The following is a 24,592-nucleotide window of genomic DNA, read 5'->3' on the forward strand; positions in this document are numbered from 1 at the left end:
CCCTTCCCCAGCCAGTCAAGCCAGCTGTGCAGACTGGGGAAGGAGTGAGGGAACTTTCATAACCAATTCCCCCTACTAAATAACAAGGGGAGGAGGACCCCCTACCCAGTCTGGGCCAGATGCCCTAGGGTCCACTCGTGTCCACAGCGTCTGCTTCTGGGGCCCACCCTGAAGTTTAAGGAAGAGAAGCTAGCAACTGGGGACCCCCCAGAAGAGAGGGGGCCAACTCTCTTTTTCCAGACGTCTTCCCTCCCCTCTCTCCTCCTTGCTAATAGGTATTTCCTGTTTATGAGGCAGCTACGGCTGAGCTCTAGGGAAGGGATGGAGATGGAGCCCCCCCTCTCGGGCTGGGTTGGGGAGTCCTTCAGGAGTGCCTGAAGGTTGTTGAGACTCCTCCCCGGGGAAGGAGCGTTCCATAAACATTGACCATTCAGACCCCCCACATACACCCTGGCCACAGACCCTACGAGTAGGGGGCACTGGAGGAATCTGCTTCCAGTTCTTCCCAGTCTCCAGGCCCTCAAAGGAGAGCAGCTTCCAGGCGAGGGCAGGAGGGGGGGTGGGGGGAGGCCGGGACTGGATGGAGACAGGGGGAAGGGAGCAGTGTCTTGACTGATGAGTCAGAGCCTGCAAGGGGGAAAGATGGCCTGCGGATTCCCCCCCTCCCCAGTCCAACCTGGTCATTCCGCTGGCCCCTCCCCTCAACAAAACGCAGATCCTTGGGCCTTAGGCGGGGGAGGGCGGGGACCCCATTTAATTAGCTCTAGTCCCAACTGGTTTAGCAGGCACGGGAGGGATGGTTAATTTAGGGAGGTGAATTGAGGGGTTACTACGGGAATTAGGATAGTGCTTCTTTTCCCCACCCAGCTTGGGGCGGAGGTGTACAACAAGGGGAGTCCAAAATAAAACTGGGGTCTTCTCAGCAGTCCCTTTTTCCCTCCCTGATCGCGGCCGGGGGTGGAGAAAGAACTACACCTCACAGCCCACCCTGGCTCCGCCTCTCCCAGTCCCGGCTCCCGCTCCGGCTCCGGCTTCCACGCTCCCAACTCGGCGACGCCCGTAGGACGGACACCGAGTGTGAGGCTTCGCCTCTTATCCCGCCCCCTCGTCCTCCCTCTGGGGTCTCTGCCTCCATCTCCTTTTTTAAAAGCTGCGTCACATGCATGCTGTTCCCTGAACGCTCCCGGCCCCTCGCCGCCCGCCCGCCCGCCGCGCGGCGCACGCACGTCGTCGCTCGCCGCGCACCCGCCCGGGTCACTTTGACACGGCTCTCCCCTCCCACTAGCAGGCAATTAGCATATTAATAAAGCCCAGCCCAGCCCGGCTGGGGCTGGAGAGCGGGCGCCTATTAGAGCGGGAGTGAGGAGAACGAGAGGGAGAGGGGGGCGAGCGGCGGCGGCGTTGGCGGCGGGGAGGGCGGCGGGAGCGTACAGACACGCACACGCACACGCGCACACACGGACACACACTCGGGGGACGCACACCCGCGCGCACACACTCAGAGGCAGCTCGCCTTCCTGCCTGGCTTCCTTCCTGTCTGCTCTGCGCCTGACAGGCCCCTCACTGCAGCCAGGGCCCTCCCGCACCGGGCCGAGGCCGGGCCGGGCCGCCGGCGAGGGCAGCGGGGGCCGCAGGCGGCGGCGGTAGCTCATGCCCGGCCTGTCCCCGAGCGGGGCAGGCACCGTGACTCGGCTGGGCCCCCAGCGGCGGGCGATGTGAAGATGTCAGTGGGCTGTGCCTGTCCTGGTGAGTGGGGCGCGCGGCCGCCTGGCCCCTCCCTCCCTCCCTCATCCTCCCGCGGATCCTGCACCCCTTGTTTGGCGAGAACTCGTGTGGGGGGCATCGATGGCATGGCGGAGGTCGGGGGCTGTGAGGGTATGCGGGGCCTCAGTCCGGGGAAGTGTTCTTCCCAACTGTGTAAAATGCGCAGCAGCCTGGAGACACGGGGAGGGGGTGCTGGGGATAGCTTGTGTATATGGGTTTTTTTGTGGGGGAGATTACTGGGGGGGGGCTGAAATTCCCAGAATTCCACGGTGTTAGCCAATCAGAAGTGAGTCTGGACTTTTGACCCCCCCCCCTCAGGTCACCATAGAGTTGTGATTGGCTGGTTTGGGTTGTCCCCCCCTTCCCTGTTGCCTATTCCCTCTTACATATCCTGTGACACCCCCCTCCAGGCTGTTTTTGAGGACCGTGTTTGGGGGGAAGGATTAATTGGGGCCCATCTTGCCCCCCTCCAAATTTTCCTGCGTGTTGCCAAGGAAGGTTGGCCCTCCTGGGGGACAGGAGGTACTCCTGGGGGGGGGGCAGGAACAGATAATTGGGCCCTGGGGTCTGGCATCTCCGTCCTAGTGGGAGGAGGAATGTGGCAGCCCCAGGCAAGCTAGGAACTAGAGTGATTGGTGAGAGTTGAGTTGAGGGGAGTTGTGCTTGACCCCAAAGTGAGAACTTGAAAGAGGACTTAGGCTCAGCTCCCTGCCCCCCCAAACCTCACATGAACTCTTGCCAGTGACAGCCTGGGTCTGAGTCTTTCCTGGAGAGGGGAAGAGAGGCTCGCACTCACTGCCAGGAGGAAAGAGAGAAGTGATGTGGCTGGAGAAGTATTCAGGGGACCTCAGAACACTGTCAGCATCCCCAGGACTCTGGGTTCTTCCATATCTGCAGGACCCCAATCTGTCTCAGGCTGGAGTTAGCTTTCTTCTGAAAGTCAGGTGTTCCTGAATCTACCCCGGTTTGGATCCTTTACCCCTCTAGAGGCCCATACCCCACAAGTGCCCTCCCTCCCCCCCAACCCTCAAGGGAAGCTGCCAGTGAGGAAGCTTCCTTGAAAATCATGTGACCCAAGCCAGGCTGGGCTGGGCACACAAAGTGCCTGCTGAGGCTGACGTTTAAGGGGTATGGGGCCCAGAGGGAGGGCTAGTAGAGCCTGAGGATCCTGGAATATCTGGGTGTGGGAACCGCTGGCTTCTGCTGCAGAGGGTGGGGGAGAGGAGAGGAAAGAGCTTACTAAGCTGGAATCCTGCCTGGCCCCATCATTTCTCCTCCTACCAGTGTGGTGTACATATTTATATTTTCTTCTTTGTAGTTGTCCCATGCTAGGTACCCTGTTCACATCCATGCATGCCCATAGCCTTGAGCTTCTGTTGCCACACGTAAGCATAGCAGAAACTAAGGCGCTGGACGTACTAGAAGGCCAAGTCTTTTGATTCTTAGTTCCTACAAATAGTGGGTAAGAGGTGGGTATGGGTTGTCAGGTTGGAGGTAGATGGGAGGTTGGCCCAGAACTTGGGGCAGAGTGCCTGGGACTAGTAAGAGAAGGGAGAAAGTTTCCCCCTCAGTCTGGGAGTAGCATGGGGACAGGATGAGGATTTATGCGCAGGTGTGTGTGTGTGAGGGGGGACAACTTTGGTCAGTGCCCCAAAAGGCATGTTCCTTTTGTGTGTCTGGTGGCCTGGTTGGGTGACAGGGGCCAGAAGATGGCCAGGAGTGGGGAATCTTATTCCCAAGTGTGAAGGAATCTTATGGATTGATGCCACAGAGGATGGATGGAGGTTAGACTTCAAGGAGAACCACATGAGGAAGGACTTGAGAGTGGCCTGGGGATGGGGAATGGTAGGAGTTGGAGTAAAAGAGGGGGCCAAGCTTGCATGGGTGGGTGGGAGCACATGGTTGAACACAAGGGCATCGTGGTAGCATGTACAGTCCAGGCCCAAAGACCCTGCTGCTCCCCCACCCCCCCAACCTGAGCAGCCTTAGGTTGGGGGCTCGAGGCACCCTGGCAGGCCGCCTGCCTGCTGCCTGCCTGCCTGTCTGAGTCTCCTTTGTGCTCTGCTGTCTCCCAGCTCCTCCTCCCCCAGCCCGGCAGAGACAGCACATGCCCCACACATGTGACTGAGGGAAGCCAGAGCACACACAGACTCACACACATGCACACACAGAAGGAAACACCACAAGATACACACATACACACACACACACAGTTCCCATAGTGCTCCTGCGGTGAGGGAATAGGTTCTGGGGCTGTGGTCAGGAGCAGGGAGAACCTCTGCTAAGGGGCATCACCCTGGGCAAGGCAGGTTGTTGAGGGGTCCAGGGCCTGTCTGGGGCAGCATGTGGCTCAGAAGGGTTAAGGCAGGGAGGAGTAGGGGGAGGGGAGAAGGCAGCAGTGGTGGCGGCTGGGAGCCAGGAGAGGAGGATGGCAGAGCGCCAGGCCAACGGGAGGCCGGGCACAGACAAAGGAAGGGGGGCAGGCACACTGGAGGCCTGGGTCAGGGAGCCCCAGGGGCCCAGGCAGGGGGCAGTGCTGGTACCTTATCCTGTGGGCTGGGCAGGCTGCTGCCCTTCAGACTCCCCACCTCCAGGAGGGGTGCTCTCCCTCTTCTCTCCCTCATCACCTTTGTCATTCTTCGCTGCTTCTTACCCCCTCCTCCCAATGTTAGGGCCTTCTAATTCAGACCTCTTCTGCCTCTGTGCAAGTGGGGGAATTAAGTCAGAACTGAGAAGAGCAGACTTGCTAGAGAAGGGGAACTACGAGGAGGGGACCTGTTTTGAGTGATGTGCCAGAGTCTTGGTATGTTTGGTATTAAGGGTCCCTTCTCCCCGAAATTTGAGGAGACAGACTGGGTGAGGGTCCTGAGCTCTGAACTGAAGGTAGAAGCCAGAGCACACGCCTATATCCCCCCTTCCCCATGTGGGCAGTCATTTGGGGCCTGAAATGACCATTCCTTGGAGGGATGAAGGAGTAGGAATGGCTGCAGTGCCCCAGGACTGGGCTTGGATGAGTGGGATTAGAAATCCAGGATTCCAGCCTCAGGCTCTCCTGTTTCACTGTAATCTGTTGAAGTTGGGATAATATTTGGCCCTGTGTGCTGTAAGGATCTCTTGAGGTACTGCCTATGAATGCACTTTGGAAAGTTTAAAGGCAGGAAGCAAAGGACAGGAATTCTCCTGTCCGTGGTGAAGGAATGTGGACATCCCAGAGTTGGGCTGTAAATTTGGGAGTTATTGGGAATGTCTCAAGTCCTAGTGTAGGCTGTATGTTACAGGGTATCTGAATGTCATAAATTTTTATATATGTGTGAAAGCTGGAGTGTTCCATGGCCAGGCCATGATGGAGAATAGTGTGCAGGTTTCTGGAAGGGTGGGTTTAGTCCCTGGGTAATAAGTGGTTGGGGAATGTTTGTAATAGTCTGTCACAGGTTCAGGAGGTAGAATGCAGTTTTAGTGTGTATATTGGGGTCAAGGGGCGTGCATGTCACAGTTTTCAGTGTGTACGGAAGTCAGGGTCTGACAGTGGCTGTGTATGTGAGTGATCCTGGGGTTGGGTTTTCTTAGGGTTGAGGTATATCATAGGTTGAAGTGTGTATCAGGTACTGATTTACGTGAAAGTAAGATGTGTTATTTATGTGCGGAAGATAGACATAGGGCCAGGTGCAACATTATTACTCCATAGTCAACTGGTGTGTATGTCATGAGAAATCCTGTCATGGGACAGTGTGTGGGGGGTGGGCGACGCAGGGAATAGGGAGCAGAGATCAACCTGCAGTGAAATAGGAGTTCATACTCTACCCCCTCCAGTGTGTGTGTTTCCTTTTTCCTGTCTGTCTAGGTAGTAGGGCCTGGACCATTACCCAAGTTTTAGAAACACCCCCTGTCTTGGGGTTTAGTAGCAGACCAGGCCCCTTCTGGGACCCTTGGTTAGGCAAGTTTGCCTTCCTTAACTCTGACAGTGCCTCTTTCCCCTGCACCCACGTGTCTCCAGTGGTTGGTGGGGGAGGGGCTTCCTGCTAAGGCAGATCTAAGTCAGGCCTTGGAACTTAGCTGGGTTGGGGTCAGGGAGCCTGGACTGACCCCCTCCCTCCGATCAGTGTTTACAGGCTGAAGTCAGAGTGTGTGTCTGTCAAAAATAACCCACTGGAGCCTCCCCCCACCTGCTCTGGCATTTCACAAGGGTCTGAAGCCCAGGGTGGCAGCCCTGACCAGCCTTCAACGGGAGAGATCACAGGAGACAGGCAGAGAGATTTGGGGTACTTTAAAGATACAGGGAGTCTCCAGAGAGGAGAGCATCCTCCTCCATCCCTTCCTGTGGCTTTGGCTCCCCTGCCCAGCCTTGAGCACCAGGGCCTGAGGCTGGGGGGTGGAGTGACATTTCAATTCCTTGCCCCCGCAGGCCTCCTCTCCATCCAGGTCTCTCCAGGCCCAGCCTGTTCTGTTTCCATCTCTCCATCTCTCATCTCTCCCAGTCTCTGTCTCTCTTTTGTTTTTCTCAGCAGTCCTCCCAGCCTGCCTCCCTCTCCCTCCCTCTTTCCCTCTTCCTCATCCCTCGCAGGGAGGGGGCGGGGCCGGTGGGGGCAGCTCCACCCTCCGCCGGCCCTGGGGCCTCATTCTGAGAGAGGCTCGGAGAGCGAGCGGGGAGGGAGGGAGAGAAAGGGAGAAAAGGCAGGGAGCCGGCGGGCGCTGCGTGTGTCTGTGCGTGCGCGAGTGAGAGTGTGAGTGAGTGTGAGTGCTGGGCCCTGCCTCGCCTGGTGCCCGGGCAGAGGGGCCTGGTGGCCTGGGGAGGGCGGGCGGGCTGCTTGGAGGCAGAGGCAGCGAGAGGCGGCGGCAGGGAGAGCCGAGGAGGAGGAGGAGAGAGGAAAGAGCGGAGCAGCCATTGTTGAGGGAAACCTTGCAAACAAAGAAGGCTCCGGACTCCCCGCTGCCCCCCGCCCCCCAGGCCGGCCCCCTGGCCCCCGGCCCCCAGCCCAGTGGCCATTGTAACTTTCCCCCGGGGCTGTGGCCGCCTCGGGGCGGGCCGAGGCTGTGCGTGCGAGTCTTTGTGCGGCCCCGCGGAGTGGAGCTCCCAGCCAGGCCTGCCTGTCCCACTCGGGACATGAGCGGCTGAAGTTGGCTCCCCCTCAGTCCTCACCCCTGCCAGGGCCCCGCTGGGCTTGCAGCCGCTCCCCACATCTCTCCTGGTCCCCTCAGTTCTCCCAGGTAAGTCTGGGTACCCTGCAAGCCTGAAGGGAGTGGGTGGAAGGCCCTGCCTGGGTCTGGCCCAGGCCTGGTATGCTGGCTGGGGGAAAGGTGCCTCAGCTCAGAGAGGCCAGGGCTCCCAGGCCCGCTGACCTCTGGTCAGCCCCCAAAGGGAGGGGGCCTGCTCTCAGGTCAGGCTGGTTACCATGGAAATGCCCAGCTGGAGGTGCCCCCTCAGCCCCAGGATGCAGCTTCCATCCTGAGAAAACTTTACCAGTTCTGGGCTCTTCCTCTCTTCTCTTTCCTAAGGGCTCCCAGATTGCTAGAGGTGGAATTGGGGGCTATGTCTGATTCCAGGGCTGGATGACACATCCCCTTCACCCCACCCCCACCTTTCTCCCTCTACCCCTGCTGCTGGGGACAGGCAGCAACAGGGACAGATGGTCTGGGTGATGTCCCCTCCCCTTCTCTTCTCACTCCCAAGCCCTTGTGCTGGGGCTACTGGGAGTTGCTAGGGCTCTGAAGAGATGCTGAGTTGGTGTCCATTCACTGGAAGTGTACCTAGAGGCCCCAGAGCTTTGGACTTTAACTCCCCAGAACTGTTACCCAGCTGCAGGCAATGCCTGTCAGTTCCTTAATGGGAGAAATTGAAGCTCGGAAACTTTTTTCAGAATTAAGAGAGGAACCCAGGTATCCTACCTCCCTTCTTTTTAGGGTCTTGAGCTGACAGGTTTCTTCAAGAGGGCCTGAAAAGGAGGGGCAGGGGCAGTGGTGCTTTTGGGGAAGGAGGGCCTCGTTAGGGGACGAGGACTGGGTCCAGTCATGCTTGAGTTCATTGCCCAGGCCTGGGCTCGGGTGGGCTGTGTGAGCCTTGGCTTCCTATGCGGCCTTGGTCTCCCTATCTGTGGAGTGGGGAGACTTGGGGTGGGTAGGACTGTCTCTTTCCTGAGAACCCGTGTTCCTCAGTCCAGACGGGCATGTGAAGGCTGTGTGTGTTGTGTCGGGAGTATGTGGACGTGGCCTGCAAGAGCTCATGGACGGGGCAGGGGCCTGTTGCCGGCACCCTGATCCTGCCTGGGGCTGCTGGGTTCCAGCCCTTGTTAGGCATGTTGGGGCGAGCTGAGGGTAGAAGCCTGCTAGGCAGGATGAGGCACACGCATGTGCAGGCACAAACAGGCTCAGACTCTTGGCACCTTCAGGGATAGTGTACTGTAGTCCCTCTGAGACCCTCCTTTTGCCATATTGTGAGGAGGGGACCCTGGGGAAAGAATTAAATGATACACACTGGCACAGTGTCTTCCTTTGTCTCTTCCCCCCAAGGAACAAAATAGATTTTGTGTCTAAATTGGGGAGGGGGCTCAGATACAGCCAATACAGCTATCCTTCCAAATGCAATCAAGTTTTGGGGATGTCAGGAAGCAACTATGATTGGGGTCAGGACCTTTGGAATGCTACCTCAGTTTCCCCTCATCTTATAGGGGTGGGGGAAACAGCATTGCAGAAGTACCTGGCTCACACCCAACTATGAATATAACACTTCTTCCAGTCAGGAAATAGTACACCAGGAACTTCGTGCTACTGGGTGAGGTAGAGAGGGGACACGTGCACATGTACAGATACACACAGGCAAAGGCCCCTGTCTGGTTACCACTTGCCTCCTAGACTGAGCCCCCTGGAACCTATGCTCCTTCCCAGGTCTCCTCTTTGCCATTTGTAAGTAGAGTAGGATCCAGTAGAGGCCCCTCTATCTCCCTCTCCCACTGCAAGTCTCGGAAGACAAAATGGGTTGAGGCTTTGGGTTTCTGGTTTGGAGACAGCACTAGACTAGAGGTGGGTGTGGGGGAGGGGGCTGGGCTGATAAGGGAGTGGCCGTTGGTGGAGGAGGCAGAAGGCCCAACTGGTTATCTGGTGGGTAGCACCCAGCAAACACCCACCCCCCTTTATCTTTCTATCCCTTGCTCTCCTGAGACCCTGGACGGTGGAGGAGGGGCAGGGAGTTGGCAAAATCCCCCTTTTTCCTCCCCCAACTAGATCTCCAGAGGGCAATAGAAGGGTAGAAATACTATAGGATATGAGAATCAGAAGATCTGGGCTCAGGTCCTAACTCTGTGATCTTGGCAAGACCCCTTGAGCTTTCAATTGCCTTATCTGTAAAATGGGAACGTTACAGTTGACCCTGCTACCTCACACGTGGTTGTGATGATTGAACAAAATAACATAGAAAAGGGTGTTTATCAAAATTAGATTCCAACATTTGGGTATTTATACTATGGTATTGACATTTCTTTCCAGTTTCAATTCTATTATCTAGGGCTCAGCCACATGAAGAAATGGGGTCTTAGGTATTGGGGCTGAGTACTTCTAGTTTCTTAATAAAAGAAACTAGATTTACCGTGTTTCCCCGAAAATAAGATCTACCCCGAAAATAAGCCCCAGTCAAGATCGTCAGCCAGACGGACGCATTAAGTACGTTATGACGATGTTCCAGAAGATGACATGACTGTATTTGAATAAATGTAGATTGTTGTACATGAAAAAATAAGACATCCTCTGAAAATATGCCCTAATGCGTCTTTTGGAACAAAAATTAATATAAGACCCAGTCTTATTTTCGGGGAAACATGGTAGAAGCAGAGATAGGTGCTCCCTAGGGTAACCTCCCTCCCCTAGTCTACTCTGGGAGCTCCAGAAGACCAGTCCCTGTCCACACAGTCTAGCAAATTTCCAGGAGAGCCCTCAAGAGGGACTCTGGGCACCCCTTCTTCCTTTCCCTTCTAGGTTGTTCCTCAAAGTCATTCAAGCTGTACTCGCCGAAGGAGCCCCCGAACGGCAACGCCTTCCCCCCCTTTCATCCCGGCACCATGCTAGATCGGGATGTGGGGTGAGTCTCTTGTTCACTTCCGATCCCTTCTCCAGAAGGGATCCTACCTGAAAAGGGGAGGGCGTGACACTCCCCAATAATTCCTGTCTTTACCCCCATTCTCATAGCCTCTTCCCTTACACAGCCCAACTCCCATGTACCCGCCTACATACCTGGAGCCCGGGATCGGGTAAGTGGAGTCCAGTGGGGAGGGAGGTGCTTTCTGTTACATGGGTGAAGGCAGAGGGGGTGTGGGTGGGGAAACTCTGCTTCTGCTGACCTCTCTTCTTCACTTACCCCAGGAGGCACACACCATATGGCAACCAAACTGACTACAGAATATTCGAGCTTAACAAACGGCTTCAAAACTGGACAGAGGTATGGCCAGGGGAAAGAACCTGAGACGGGGAGAGCCATCTGGGCACCCCTGTGGGGTATCTTCTGACATGCAGACATCCCTCCCTGTGCTCCTTAGGAGTGTGACAATCTCTGGTGGGATGCTTTCACAACTGAGTTCTTTGAGGATGATGCCATGTTAACCATCACTTTCTGCCTGGAGGATGGACCAAAGAGATATAGTGAGTGGTCTCTGGGGGGTCTTGCCAGTTCTGCTCTGCAGGTGTATGCCTTCTGTGTCATTTTAAGATCTGGGAGCGGGCTCTTTGTCCCAGAGGATCTGTTTTGGCAGGGGTGGCATCTGCCTGACCTCTTTTGAGGTTCGTTGGTTCTGAAAAGTTTATCCCATCTCTACAGCCATTGGCCGGACCTTGATCCCACGCTACTTCCGCAGCATCTTTGAGGGGGGTGCTACGGAGCTGTACTATGTGCTTAAGCACCCCAAGGAGGCATTCCACAGCAACTTTGTGTCCCTCGACTGTGACCAGGGCAGCATGGTGACCCAGCATGGCAAACCCATGTTCACCCAGGTCAGCAACCCAGCTGGATGTGGAGCGCTGAAGCACCTGAATTTAATTCCCTTCCTCGTTCCCAAAATGGTCTCAGCTGTTCCCCAGGGAGGCATAATGGGAAGTGGGCAGATGAGAAGGGAGGGCAGGCATGCTGCAGCATTCAGCAGGCATTTGCTGAGCTTGTGCATGACTGTTCTGCCTGCCCTCATCGAGATTATAGCAGACAGTGTATCACTAGCTCCATGGTGAGAGGACAGGACCAGTTAAGCATTTCTTCTATGCATGTGTACGGGCCCGGGGTGTGACGGGTATGTAAGGGGATGGTCTATGCCACTTAGGCACCCAGATTTAGGTGCAGGTGGCAGAATTGTATGCAGTGGGAGAGTTGTGAGCAAATGGGAGAACAGGTGTACTTTCAGGTATGGGAGTGGGGGCAAAACTGTGACAAGTCTATCTCCAGGTGTGTGTGGAGGGCCGGTTGTACCTGGAGTTCATGTTTGATGACATGATGCGGATAAAGACGTGGCACTTCAGCATCCGGCAGCACCGCGAGCTCATTCCCCGCAGCATCCTTGCCATGCATGTGAGTGTGGGCAGGACCTAAGATGTACGGGGGAGGGCAAAGGGGAGGGCAGGCAGCGGGAGCAGCGGAACAAGGTCTGCCCCCTGAGGGTGACCTGAGAGGGTTAGAGTTTCTCCACCTGAAAAATGGATTTGATAATAGCCCTTCTTCTCTTACTAGGAGTGTCACAAGGCTCAGATGATAGGACAGGTGAGCAGGTGCAACCCAGGTGCTAGTATTCTTATCTTTGTCCCGCTCTAGGCCCAAGACCCCCAGATGTTGGATCAGCTCTCCAAAAACATCACGCGGTGTGGGCTGTCCAATTCCACTCTCAACTACCTCCGAGTGAGTCTGATCACCCAGTCTCTGCCCCATCCCATTTGGCCTTCGCTCCATGTCTCTCCCCTGACAATCCCCCCACCCGCTCTGGTCTCCCTACAGCTCTGTGTGATACTTGAGCCCATGCAGGAGCTCATGTCCCGCCACAAGACCTACAGCCTGAGCCCTCGGGACTGCCTCAAAACTTGCCTTTTCCAGAAGTGGCAGCGCATGGTAGCGCCCCCTGGTGAGTGCCTTGCGCCTGTACCTGCTTTTACGAGGATCTCATGCCACCCTCGAAAGCTGTATCACTATCTCCTCATGAAGCCCCATCCTGGCTCCTGGGTCTGCAAGATTGGGATCAGGGTAGGCTCAGGCTCCTTAGGAGCCAGAATGGGGAGCCAGAGGCCCAGGGCCCTGCCCCACCTGAGTCTGCTTTCCCTGGCACAGCGGAGCCCGCCCGGCAGCAGCCCAGCAAACGGCGGAAACGGAAGATGTCAGGGGGCAGCACCATGAGCTCGGGGGGAGGCAACACCAACAACAGCAACAGCAAGAAGAAAAGCCCAGCCAGCACCTTCGCCCTCTCCAGCCAGGTACCTGTAAGCATCTCGGCTTTCTTCTCTCTTCTGGGCTGCCCCACTGCTGACCCATGACCCTTGACCCTGTCCCAGTGTAAGCTCACTAGCAGGCATAGAAGCAGAGACGGTTTTTTTCAGTGTACTCCGCCAGCGTGGGCTGACTTCTGTCACTGATGAGAGTCCTTGTTAGTTACAGGCGTGGCTGTGATCACACAGACTCAGACGTGGCAACATAGGCATGAAGGGACAGAGTCAGCCATGAGAACACACGGACGTTCAGGACAGACAGCTTGGGGGCACACAGACCATCAGAGACGCACAGACTCACACGGATAGAGGGACATGCAGCCTTGAATGTGTGTGAATTTAGAATACATGCACATGCACACACTTCCCCCGTTGGTGTTTTTGATCTGCTTCCTCTCTTACATGTGGACAGAAGTTTAGGAGCCCCCTAAAATTTGGGGGAGATTGACTAGGGAGGTAGGGGAGTAGATCGACTTCTCCCAGAATCTAGTGGATGTGGGTTAAAGGCTCTGATGCTCTGCAGTCCTTCAGAGGGAAGGATTCCAGGGGCAAGGATGTCAGAGGAGTTGATATTTAAAATTAGGGTATGAGAAGGGGGTGGGGGTGTTGAGTTTCTGGGGCGGGTACTGGGGCTCTGGGGGTATTTGCCGCCCTGGGATGGGCGAGCCCCTGCCCCGATTATGTTTGGGGACCTCCGCCACTCTCAGGATGTGATGGTGGTGGGGGAGCCCACCCTGATGGGCGGGGAGTTCGGGGACGAGGACGAGAGACTCATCACCCGTCTGGAGAACACCCAGTTTGATGCGGCCAACGGCATTGACGACGAGGACAGCTTTAACAACTCCCCTGCCCTGGGCGCCAACAGCCCCTGGAACAGCAAGCCTCCATCCAGCCAAGAAAGCAAATCGGAGAACCCCACGTCACAGGCCTCCCAGTAAAGGCCTCACCTGGGCCCGCCCAGTGCTCTGCCTGCCTGCCCCACCCCTTGCAGCCCCAGGGAACAGAAGACAGAATGAAGAGACTGAGCATCTAAAATGGGCAGCCTCCATCCACCCACTTCAGGGAGGAACTGGACTCGCTGGGGGCAGGTGCCAAGATTTGCCCCCCAGTGGCCCTGGGCTGGGCCTGGCCTCTGCAGAGCCTTTTGGGGGAAGGGGGTACTCATCTGGATGCCTATGTGGACCCTGGACCTCTGAGAAATGTCCTGACCACACCCCAGGGCATTTGCCTCCATCCTCACCCCAAGTTCTGGGTTCCCCATCCTCCTGACTCCATCCTCTTCAAGACTGGGGTTGTCTATATCCACAGCCCTTAGGGACTAAAAGTGTTGGGGCTTTGGTTGAGTGCCCCTCCCCCAGGCCCTACCCCAAGGTGGCTGGTAGAGGGGTAAATCTCTGGGTTCCTCCCTTCTGCCACCTATCCCAGCTCCAAGTTTTTTAAAAAATAATAATATTAAAAATGTAAGTTTAAAAAAAATCACTCATGTCCCCCCTGTCCCCCTTATTAAAAGTCCAGCTACCTCCCTACACCTGGCAGATGGGGGGCTTAGGGCCCAGGTGGAGGTGAGCGTGTGGGTAGGGTGGGGGGGTTGTGTATTATCATTTTATACAGATTGAGAGCTTCAGACCAAGGAGACACTTTGCCATCTCTCTTCCCTTTTCCTCTGGGGTGATGAGTTGGAGAAGGCATGCCATGGGGTAAGGGGCAATTGATGGCCTCACTTTTGTGACAGCCCCCAGCTGTTGTCTCTGTCTCCCCATCTTCCAGGACCCTGGCCTGCCCTCCTAGTGCTTGTGACTCCCTCAATCCTAGCCCCCCCACCCCTCCCCCCATGGTGTGTATATTCTTTACAAGTCCTCCACTAGAGCAGCTGTCTTGGATGGGGGAAGGGGGAGGCTCCCTCCTTTAGGGGGTGTGGAGGGAAGGGAGTAGCCTTGTTTGTCACTGTGTTTTTTGTTTTGTCTCAGTTGGGCAGGCATGGGGTGGGGGAGGGGTTCATCCACTCTCTCCAGTACTCCCCCAAACCCCTCAAATTGCATATGTAGTCATCCCCTGCCTTCCACAGAGGGGAATGTCCCAGCTCTAAGCTCACCAGAGAGCAATAGGCCTCTGTCCCTCAGCTGAAGTAGAGAGGATTCATCTCCCAATATCCTTTCCAATCCCCTTCCTCAGAAGGAAAGGGGAGGCAGCCAGTATCCTCAGCTGTGGAGGCCCCAGGTGGGCCAGGGTGAGGCCAAGAGCAGGGTCCCATAAGTCTGGGCCCAGCTCTGGCTTCTCTGCCTTTTCCCAGCCAGTTCCAGAAGCATTAGCACCACCTCCCTTCTGGATTCTGGGGTCCCCACACCCTATTCACTTCAGCTGCCACTGTTGGAAGAAGGGTAGTGTGTCAGGAGCTGAGGGAAGGGGTGGGGAAGATGGATGTCCCACTCCAACTGTAATGCCTTTTTTTTTTTTTTTTTTTTTTTTTTTTTTTTTTTTGCCATTTGAGTCATGTATGGTACCAATCAATAAAGAGACTTTTCGGTTTGACAGTGTCTTGGTTGGTCAATGATGCCCAATAATGACTCAGCCCATGGCAATCTTTTCCCCCTTCCTCCTGCAGTCCTAAGACCAGTCAGTGGGGGAGGAGGTATGAATTAGACTTGTGGATTCTGCTTCACTCCCATCGCATATTTCCCCTTATTATTGTGTTGCTCCTAGTGTCCCAAGCTGGCCCCATCTCCCTCAAAAGTTGACTTCCTGGTTGGGCCCCACCCCACCCCCAGACTTGTTCCTCACTAGTAACTGTCATGGGGTTGCTAGACAGGGAGGTCTCCTGAGGCAGGGTTCCTGGGATAGACAGGCCTGGAGTAGGCTGTTGGGGGAAGGGTGGCGGAAGAGGTCCCTGCCTAGGAGGGGGCTTGGATTGAAGGAGCTTTGGGTGGTTTGAATGCCTGGAGGCTTGGTCAGTGAAATTATACCCTTACTCAGCAATGCCGACCAGCCCAGCTGAGATCGCTGAACTAGGCTCCCTTGGTGTTAGGTTCCAGGGTGGGGTAGTCAGAGAGTAGAGGGATTGCTGACTTTGGGTGGGGGTGCAGAGGGAGGGAGGAGGATGCCTAAGCACTTGCTAGGAGCAATCTGAAGCTCCATAGGAAGATGGAAGGAAAAATAGAGCACTTTTCAGAGTACTTTCCAGGTAGTTACTCGCCTCAGTCCTCTCCTCCTCCACCATTAAAAGAGATTGGCAAGATGGAGACTGCTGTGGATTGGAGATAGGGTCTTAGCACCTACCCCGTCTCCCTCATTTTCATGCCAGGAGGGAATCTGAGGTCTCAGAGTATTCCCCCACTAAGGTCTCTCTGATCTGAAGTAAGGCCTCATGGACCTGCGCCTCTACCCTCATCTCCCAGCTGGCGGAAGACATCACAACAGGACTACATGGCCCGCTTTGCCCCACCTCCAATGCATGCGGTGACCTAGGTCCTGCCCTACTGCCAGTCCAGCTCCTCATTGTCCCAGCACCTCACGACCTCAGGACCTGTATTTGCACACATACAAACACACTACTCCTCTGCAGGCCTGATCTGAAGGACACGGACCAGCAGCTGCTACCACCAACTCTCCCTGGGAATGCTAGGTAACGCCTACCTGCAGTGTGTCCGTGTCTGGCCTTCCTACCTGAGTGTGTGCCAGCGTATGTGTGTACGGGACTCCTGAGCTGGGAGAGGGCTTGAATATGTGTATGTAAGGGAGCAATACATGTATGAATATGTATATGGGCTACTATATGCATTTGTTTATGGTATATGTGTCTTGGTGGATTCCTTCATTCAGCTAATCCCGTGTTTCCCCGAAAATAAAACCTAGCCAATCAGCTCCAATGTGTCTTTTGGAGCAAAAATTAATATAACACCCAGTCTTATTTTACTGTAAGACCAAATATAATATAATACTGGGTCATATTAATTTTTGCTCCAGAAGACACATTAGAGCTGATTGGCTAGGTCTTATTTTCAGGGAAAGACTGTCATTAAGCTCTCTCCAGGTGCCAGGCCCTACTCTAGGTGCTAGGTATACGTGCTGAACAAGGAGGCAGAGAAAGCATGACAGGTGGGTGTGAGTGAGAGGCTACATGTATAAAATGAGAAAGTGTTGTTGAATGCATGGCTTGGAAGTACATTGTGGTTTCCAGGAGGTGGGGTTCAGGGGAAGAGGTAAACTTTCAGGCTTGGACTCTGCCCTGCTTGGGGGAGGGAGTGTACCAGAGAGACAAGGGGACCCACTTTTTGAACTCAGGAAACCAAGTGGCCAGCAACTTCCTCTGGAGCCCCAGATCTGGCTCCTCCTTGTTTGACCCAGCAGCGCCTCTGGGGAAGACCCTGGTCTGGAGAAATCGCTGGGCTGGGGGAAGGGAGAGGTCCTTCAAGACCCTCATGCCCTCTGTTTCCAGGTGCAGGTGAGGAGGGCCCAGCCCCAGGTCCCAACACAAGACTGAATAATTTGTTTCAGCCCAGCTGTGCCCCAGCCAGGCCCCACTGTGGAGGTACAGGCCCTGAACCCCCACATCCCCAGTTTAGCCTGGGCCCAGCTCCTCCCCTGTTTCCTGTCCCAGCCCACTCTAGTCTGACCTCTAACCCCTTTCCCCAAAGATAAGACTCCAGCCCAGCCCACCCAGCCCAATTCAATCTGACCTCAAGTCCCATCCCCTAAAGTGAAAAGTTTTAAACTGCCCTCCCAGGGCCGCTTACCACCCCCCCTCCCAACCCCCACCCCCCCACAAAGTAAGGCCTTATCTTGGGGACTGGCAGATGCAGAGGTGAGGATTCCGGGTTAGGAGCTACAACCTGGATGAAGGGAAGGCAGGGAGATGGAGAGCAGGAGCTGCTGAGGATGGCCCAGGCATGGTATGGGCCAGGCCTAAAGGAAGGGAATGTGTAAAAGTTTCCAGTCAGTGACCCCCTAGTTCAAAGTTGAATTTCAAAGATTCTTGTTTTGGCTCCTGCTGGTCCCAGCACCCAGTACCCAGAATGCTTGCAACAACTAGTTATCTACCATGTGGCTCCACGCCCACCCTGAGGTCTTCAATGATGCAGAACAGGAAATGGTGGGAGACTACATACCCTGCAGTTCTTGGCCTGGGTAGTGGGGGAAGCTGAATGGAAATAGAAGCTGACCTACACCTCCAGGTTCCTACTCCAGCCTTGGGAGGGGGCCAATTCTGAGACACTTTTCCTGAAGTAGCTAAAACCTGGATTACTCCCCACCCAGCTGCTCCACCTCTGTGTCACCAGCTCACCTCTTCAGGAGGAGAACCTAGAGACAGTCCCTGGAGAAAAGTCCCAGAGACGGTTGTGGGAGAAGAATATTTTCTCCATTGCCTCCAAAAGGCTGCCTGGAGGAGATAGGCATAATTTCTCTCCCTGTTTTTAATGGATTTCAGGTGCACAGAATTAGATTAATTATAACCTTGGTTCATGACACTCTTTTCATTGTTCCATGCACAGGACACATTTATTTACCTATAATACTGTCATAAGAACTCATCAGCGTGAAAGCTAGGACCTTGGCAATAACTGAAATCTAACTGTGGTCCATCCCCATCCTATCCTCTCCCAAGGTATCCATCATTCTTTTTTCCTTTTTATATATTTATTTTAGCTATATGTATTCCTAAAAACTTTATTTTTTAATTTTAATTATTTTTTACCTTATTATAAAGGAATACTGCTGTATGTGATTTTTGGTGGCTTATTATTTTTACTTAATATTGTTAGATATTGTTGTTCATTCATTTTGAAGATTGTGTGATATTTTATTGTATGACTATACTAATGTTTTTCATTCTCCTGTCACTGGACATTTCGGTTGTTTCTAGGGTTTTGCTATCATAAAGAACACTTCTACGAATGTTTTTATTTCTACCTCCTATTGTACATATGCAGTTTTTCTTGATTATATATTTAAATGGAATCTCTGCGAACTCGTATTCCCATCTGTGAAGCCCAGGTCTGTGCTTTTACTATGATAAAGGGTCTAGGGTTAACTTGATTCAAGTTCAAATACTTACCGAGTAACTGCTAATATAAACTACTCTGTTCATCATTCATTCAGCCAAACTCAAGCTACATTTAGTGAGCATCTCCAGCCAGGAGCTGGACATAGAACAGTGAACAAGACAACATGGCACATACAGCTGGGCAGGAAAACATATTAAACAGATGGTCACATATATATGCAATTACAATTTATGATGTGACTGAATAGTTCAGGATAAATATAGGGAGACCTAATTTAAACTGGTGTGTTAAGGAAGGCTACTCTGAAGGGGTGATGTATCAGAGACGTGAAGGCTGAGGAGGACTTAGCCAGGTAGAGCCTGGGGAAGAGGATTCCAGCTGGAGGAAACAGGCCTTCATGCTGGGAAGTGCCTGGCAGGTTGGAAGAATTGAATTCCAATAGGTTCTGAGCCTAGTGAGCAAGGGGAAATGTGGCAGGAGAGAGGTCGAGACCAGATGAGTTGATACTGTGGTGTCAATGATGGTGATGATGGTGGCGATGATGGTGATGAAGATGGTGGCGATGATGGTGAGGATGGTGGTGGTGATGATGATGGTGATGATAATGATAATGGTGATGATGGTGGCGATGATGGTGAGGATGGTGGTGGTGGTGATGGTGATGATGATGATGGTGATGATGGTGATGATGATGATGATGATGGCAGTTAACATTCATTCTACACCCGGTATTGTTAGAAATACTTTACATCAATGGTCTCATTAAAAGCTGACCACAACTCTATAATGTAGAGTTATTACCTCCTGTTAACAGGAGAACACTAAAGGCCAGAAACAGGGAAGCTAAGGGCCAGAGAAGCCAAGCAACTTGCCCATGATCAAAGAGTCAGCAAGGATTTTGAATTTCATGCAAACATAGTGGGCTATCACTGAAGAGCTAAGGGGTTACAATCAAGAAAGACGTGGTCCCTGCCCTCCAGAAACTCCCAGAGCTGAGGAAAGTCAGACCCAGCCACAATCTGAGTAAAAAGCATACATCAGGGAATAGGATTAAAATGGGCAAAGTACTATAGACAGACCTATAGGGAGAGAAAGTAATTTTGACCAGAGATCTGGGAAGGCTTCTTGCTGAAGGTAAAATTGGTTGTGATTGTTTGAAGGGAGGTAGGCCTGTAGCAAGTGATTTTGGCAAGGACTGACAGGCACCTGAAGTAGAGGGATTGCTTTAGGGAAGGTAGTGGAGGACGGTCCAGGGAGAAGACAGAGCAGGCAAATGAGGCTGTAGGCAACAAAGGTTGCACTGTGGGAGTTTGGGGAGTGGAGGGAAGGAATGATGAGTACTTTGCTGGATGGGAGAGAAGGAATCAGTAAAAGTGACTTCCACAGCCTTCCTAAATTGTAGAGTTTTGAATAACAGGCTGAGAAGTGTAGACTTAATTTTACAGAGAGTGGGAAGCCACCAACAGTTTTTGAACACAGAAGTGACTGAGATGTTTTTTTTTCCCCCTTCTTCCACCTATCCACCCCCACCCCCACTATAGTTCTAGCAGTTGTTTCTGTCTAGTTGTGTAGGACACAGCTCCCTGGCCCCTGCTGGTATTATGAGCCTTGCGCTCCTCCCCCGGCTGAGGCAGTTGGTCGCCAGTCCTTGGTCCGCGGCTCACGGCAGCTCACGCTGCCTGCCAGCCTCTCACATCGGCACACGGTAGCTCATGGCAGCCCACAGCAGCACACAGCAGCTCACAGCAGCTCACAGCAGCTCACAGCAGCTCACAGCAGCTCACAGCAGCTCACAGCAGCTCACAGCAGCTGGCGCCAACCTCCGGCTGCTCATTGCAGCACAGTAGCCCAGCTCCAGGGAGAACTGTTGTTCACAATCTTAGCTGTAGAGGGCACAGCTCACTGGCCCATGTGGGAATCGAACCGGTTACCTTGGCGTTAGGAGCACGGGGCTCCAACCACCTGAGCCACCAAGCTAGCCCAGATCTGTTGTTGTTGTTGTTGTTTTGTTCTTTTTAATAAGATTAGTTTGATCCGGTATATATAACTAGGGAAGAGGGACCATTTAGGAGGCCATGAGGACCATGCAGCTAGCAACTTAAAAAACTAAAACCCAAAGATCCTAACTCTTCTTAAAATAAATTGTACAAGATTAAAGAATTAAATGTAAGCAAATAAAATTAGAAGAGGGCGGCCGGATGGCTCACTTGGTTAGAGCATGGGCTCTGAATAATGGGGTTGCCAGTTCGATTCCTGCATGGGATGGTGGGTTGCGGCTGGATTGAATCTTCCACGGCTGGTTTGAAGACAACGAGGTGCTGCTGAGCTGCCGGAAGGGCTGCCGGAAGGGCAGCCGGTTGGCTCAGTGGGTAGGAGCACGGGCTCTCAACAGGGTTGCCAGCTCAGTTTCTGCATGGGATGGTGGGCTGCGCCTCCTGCAACTGAAGATTGAAAATGGTGACTGGACTTGGAGCTGAGGTGCGCCCTCCACAACTGGATTGAAGGACATCGACTTGGAGCTGATGGACCCTGGAGAAACACACTGTTCCCCAATATTCCCCAATAAAAATTTTAAAAATAAAATAAAATTAGAAGAAAATAAGATGAAATAATATTCATCAACCTTCTAGGACCTTCTAGGAGTATGTGTGGGGAGGATAAACTTGCAAGTTTAAATACCATAGAAGAAATCAGAAAGGAAAACAGTAAATTTCACCTCAATTAAAAAAAAGAAAGATCAATTTGACTATATATTAAATTTACAACTTTGGTAAATGTATGTATATAAGTAAAAAACAAACTGGATCACCACCCCTACCCTCACCCTTCCAAAAGCAGATACACTAGAAGATATATTTGTAGCAAATATGATGAGTTAAAATCTTTTTGTATAACTAATTAATGCAAAAAAAGTTGAAAAAAAGAGGCTCTTCTATAAATAAATGGATAAAGGACAATTTCAGAGGAAGAAATACTAAGACTAAAACATAAAAACATAGTAAACAAATGAATGTATATTAAAATAACATGATTTTTGGTTTATTAGACTAATAAAGATAATTTTCCTAGTAAATTAAAAAATATATAACGGTTTTATTGAGATATAATTTACATACCATACAATTCACTCATTTAAACTGTACAATTCGATGGCTTTTAGTGTTTTTATAGTGTTGTTGAATCATTATCACAACCTATTTTAAAACATTTTCCCCCACTATTCCAACCCCAGGCAACCACAAATCTACTTTGTATCTATAAATTTGCCTCCTCTGGACATGTCATATAAATGCAATCATACATACATGGTCTTTTGTGACTATCTTCTATCACCTAGAAGAATGTTTCAAAGATTCATCCATGTTATTGCATGTACCAGTATTTCATTTCTTTTTATTGCCAAATAATATTCCATTGTATGGATATACTACATTTTATTTATCCATTTATCAGTTAATAGACATTTGGGTTGTTTCCACTTTTGGGCTGCTATGAATATTGCTGCTATGAACATTTATGTACACAGATTTGCGTAGACACATATTTTGATTTCTCATGGCTGTATACTTAGGAGTGGAACTTCTGGGTCATATGGTGGCTCTATGTTAAATCTTTTGAGAAACTGCCAGACTGTTGTCCAAAGTGGCTACAGCATTTTGCATTCCCATCAGCAATGCGTGAAGACTCTAATTTCACTATGTCCTCCCCCACACTTGTTATTGTCTGTCTTTTTTATTGTAGCCATCCTGGAGTGTGGGAAGTGGTATCTCACTGTGGTTTTGATTTGCATTTCCCTGATGACTAATGATGTTGAGCATCTTTTCATGTGCTTAATTGTCCATTTGTATGTCTTCTTTGGAGAAATGTCTATTCAGATCCTTTGCCCGTTTTTAAATTAAGTCGTCTTTTTTATTACTGAGTTTTAAGAGTTATTTATATATTCCAGATACAAGTCTTTTATCAGATATATGATTTGCAAATATTTTCTCTAATTCTGGGGTTGTCTTTTCACTTTTTGAGGGTGTTTTTGGAACACAAAAGTTGTTTTTTTCTCTTTAAATTAAAGTTTTTTGGGGCGACAATTGTTAGTAAAGTTACATAGATTTCAGGTGTACAATTCTGTAATACATTATATCTCACTGGAACACAAAAATTTTAAACTCCAATGAAGTACAAATTACCTATTTTCTCATTTCACCCTTGTGCTTTTGGCATGCTTGGTAAACTCAGTATGAAGTGTAACTAGAAACTACACATATGATAATTGCTCAACTTGACAAATTTTCTCAAACTGAACACGCTCTGTAACCAGTGCTGAGATCAAGTAGAACATTACCAGTACTCCAGAAGTCTTCCTTGAGACCCTTTCCAATGATTTTTCCCTCCAAGGGTAACCACTGTACTAATTTTTAACATCATGATTAGTTTTGCCTGTTTTTGAAGTATGTAAATGGAATCATACTGAAGAGGCAGTGTTGGGAAGATGTGAAGAGACTAGACTCTCGTACACTTTTTGTAAGCTAATCTCTCAGAAAAGCAACTTGTATTAATGTGTACAACCTTTGACCCACTAATTCCATTTCTGGGAATCATAGTTTCACTTATAGAAAAATTGGAAACGCCAGAAAGTGATGGATAAGAGAATAGCTTGGTTAAAACTATGTGACACGGGCCGGCCCGGTGGCTCAGGAGGTTGGAGCTCTGTGCTCCTAACTCCAAAGGCTGACGGTTCGATTCCCACATGGGCCAGGGGCCTCTCAACCACAAGATTGCCAGTTCAACCCCTCAAGTCCCACAAGGGATGGTGAGCAGTGCCCCCTGCAACTAGCAATGGTAACCGGATAAGGAGCTGAGCTGCGCACAACTAAGACTGAAAGGACAACAACTTCACTTGGAAAAAAAGGCCTGGAAGTACACACTGTTCCCCAATAAAGTCTTGTTCCCCTTCCCCAATAAAATCTTTAAAAAAACCCAACTATATGACATCCTAATAATGGAATTCTACACAGCCATCAAAATGATTTTTTAACCAAGAGGTTAAAAAAATGTGAATAAACACATGATAAATATTAACTGAAAAAGTAGGATGAAAATTATACAAAGTCATTGGAATTATGTAAAGGGGTCTATGCATAGGAAAAATTACATGGGAAGAAAGTAAAATGGTAGTAATAAGATGATTTAATTCTAGGTGGATTTTTCTTGTCATTTTTCAAATTTCCTTTAATGTACTCAATGGTACCTTTATAACAACAAATACTAAACATAAACGAGACAAAATCCTGGTGGAAAGTAGTCATGACCTGAATTAGAGCATTTGTGGTGGTTCTGAGAAGAGGAGGAAAATAGATGGAATTTGGCAGTTTACTGAATCTGGGGATTTAAAGGCGGGGAGGTTGGAAAGCAATGTTGAGGTTTGGGGGAACTGGGAGGATGCTAGTGCCATGAACTAAAATGGGGATCCCTGCAGTAATCACAGCACAGTGGTTTAGAGCATGGGCGCTTGCTACAGATGCCCCTGTTTTGAATCCTGGCTCAACCACTTATAGGTGGGTAACTATGAACAAGTTATTTAACCTCTTTGAGCGTGTTTCGTTTCCTCAACTCTAAAATGGAGATAGTAACACCTGTCTTATAAGGTTGTCAGGAGGATGAATTGTTATAGAGAATTTAGAAAGTCCCTGGCATACTTTCCTAACAGTTAGCTATTGTGATGTGCCCAGAGGCCCTGGGAGATGGGGACTAGGACTGCTCTGTCCCACGCCACCTGTCAGACCAGAAATAGACCCTCCACATCCCCTCTTCCCAGCCAGCTCACTGTCAGGAGGTCACCCCAGGGGATGTCTGAGGCCCACAGGAGTAGAAATGGATGGGATCCTGAAGTGGGACATGTGGGAGGACTGAAATAGAGGACTGGTTTCTTAGGAACTAAGAAATTGCAAACCAAGTAGGCTGGTCCAGCAGTAAAGCAGAGAGGCTCTGGCGCCCTCCTGTCCCATGTCAGTATATCTACATGGTGTAGGAGGATATGTAGGAGAGGCTGTCCCCCTTTGCCCAATAGGTGCTGGCTAATTGGGTCCATTCTGCCTCATCACTCTGTCTTCTCCCTCACCTAGACCTAGACTTGCTGAGAGCATAAAAAGCAAGGACAGCCAGTGGGACAGCTACAAGAAGATCAAGGGAGCTCTGTTTGCTGGTCTGATCTCCAGAGGCCACCTCTGCCACTGCCCCTCCCTGCTCTGTGCACATAGGAAGTAGGCTGGGTGAGTAGCTACCTGGATGTCTGGCTGAAGTCTAAGACTGAATACCCTCCCCCACCCCTCCCAGGTCTTGAATATGAGGCTAGCTACATAATGGTGCCTGGTGTCTGCCTCATTTTTAGTCTGGTACTC

General features: G+C 51.4%; 1 protein-coding gene across 4 annotated transcripts; it reads left to right on the top strand.

Annotated features, from left to right (window-relative positions):
• Positions 1-1,326: 1,326 nt before the first annotated feature.
• LDB1 (LIM domain binding 1) lies at positions 1,327-14,729 on the top strand. Of its 4 annotated transcripts, none has more exons than XM_081074869.1 (11): positions 1,327-1,746; positions 9,727-9,829; positions 9,954-9,998; positions 10,111-10,186; positions 10,284-10,386; positions 10,562-10,734; positions 11,177-11,299; positions 11,540-11,623; positions 11,720-11,843; positions 12,047-12,195; positions 12,909-14,729. In XM_081074869.1, exons 1-11 carry the CDS (start codon positions 1,722-1,724, stop codon positions 13,137-13,139), a joined length of 1,236 nt encoding a protein of 411 aa, XP_080930995.1. In that variant the 5' UTR covers positions 1,327-1,721; the 3' UTR covers positions 13,140-14,729. The 4 variants fall into 4 exon arrangements, with proteins under 4 accessions (XP_080930995.1, XP_080930996.1, XP_080930997.1 ...); XM_081074870.1 differs by having other exon boundaries at positions 12,047-12,189; XM_081074871.1 differs by lacking the exon at positions 1,327-1,746 and adding an exon at positions 6,396-6,969.
• The last annotated feature ends 9,863 nt before the right edge of the window (positions 14,730-24,592 follow it).

The sequence above is a fragment of the Rhinolophus hipposideros genome (genome assembly GCF_964194185.1).
Source record: "Rhinolophus hipposideros genome assembly, chromosome: 15".
NCBI classification, from domain to species: domain Eukaryota; kingdom Metazoa; phylum Chordata; class Mammalia; order Chiroptera; family Rhinolophidae; genus Rhinolophus; species Rhinolophus hipposideros.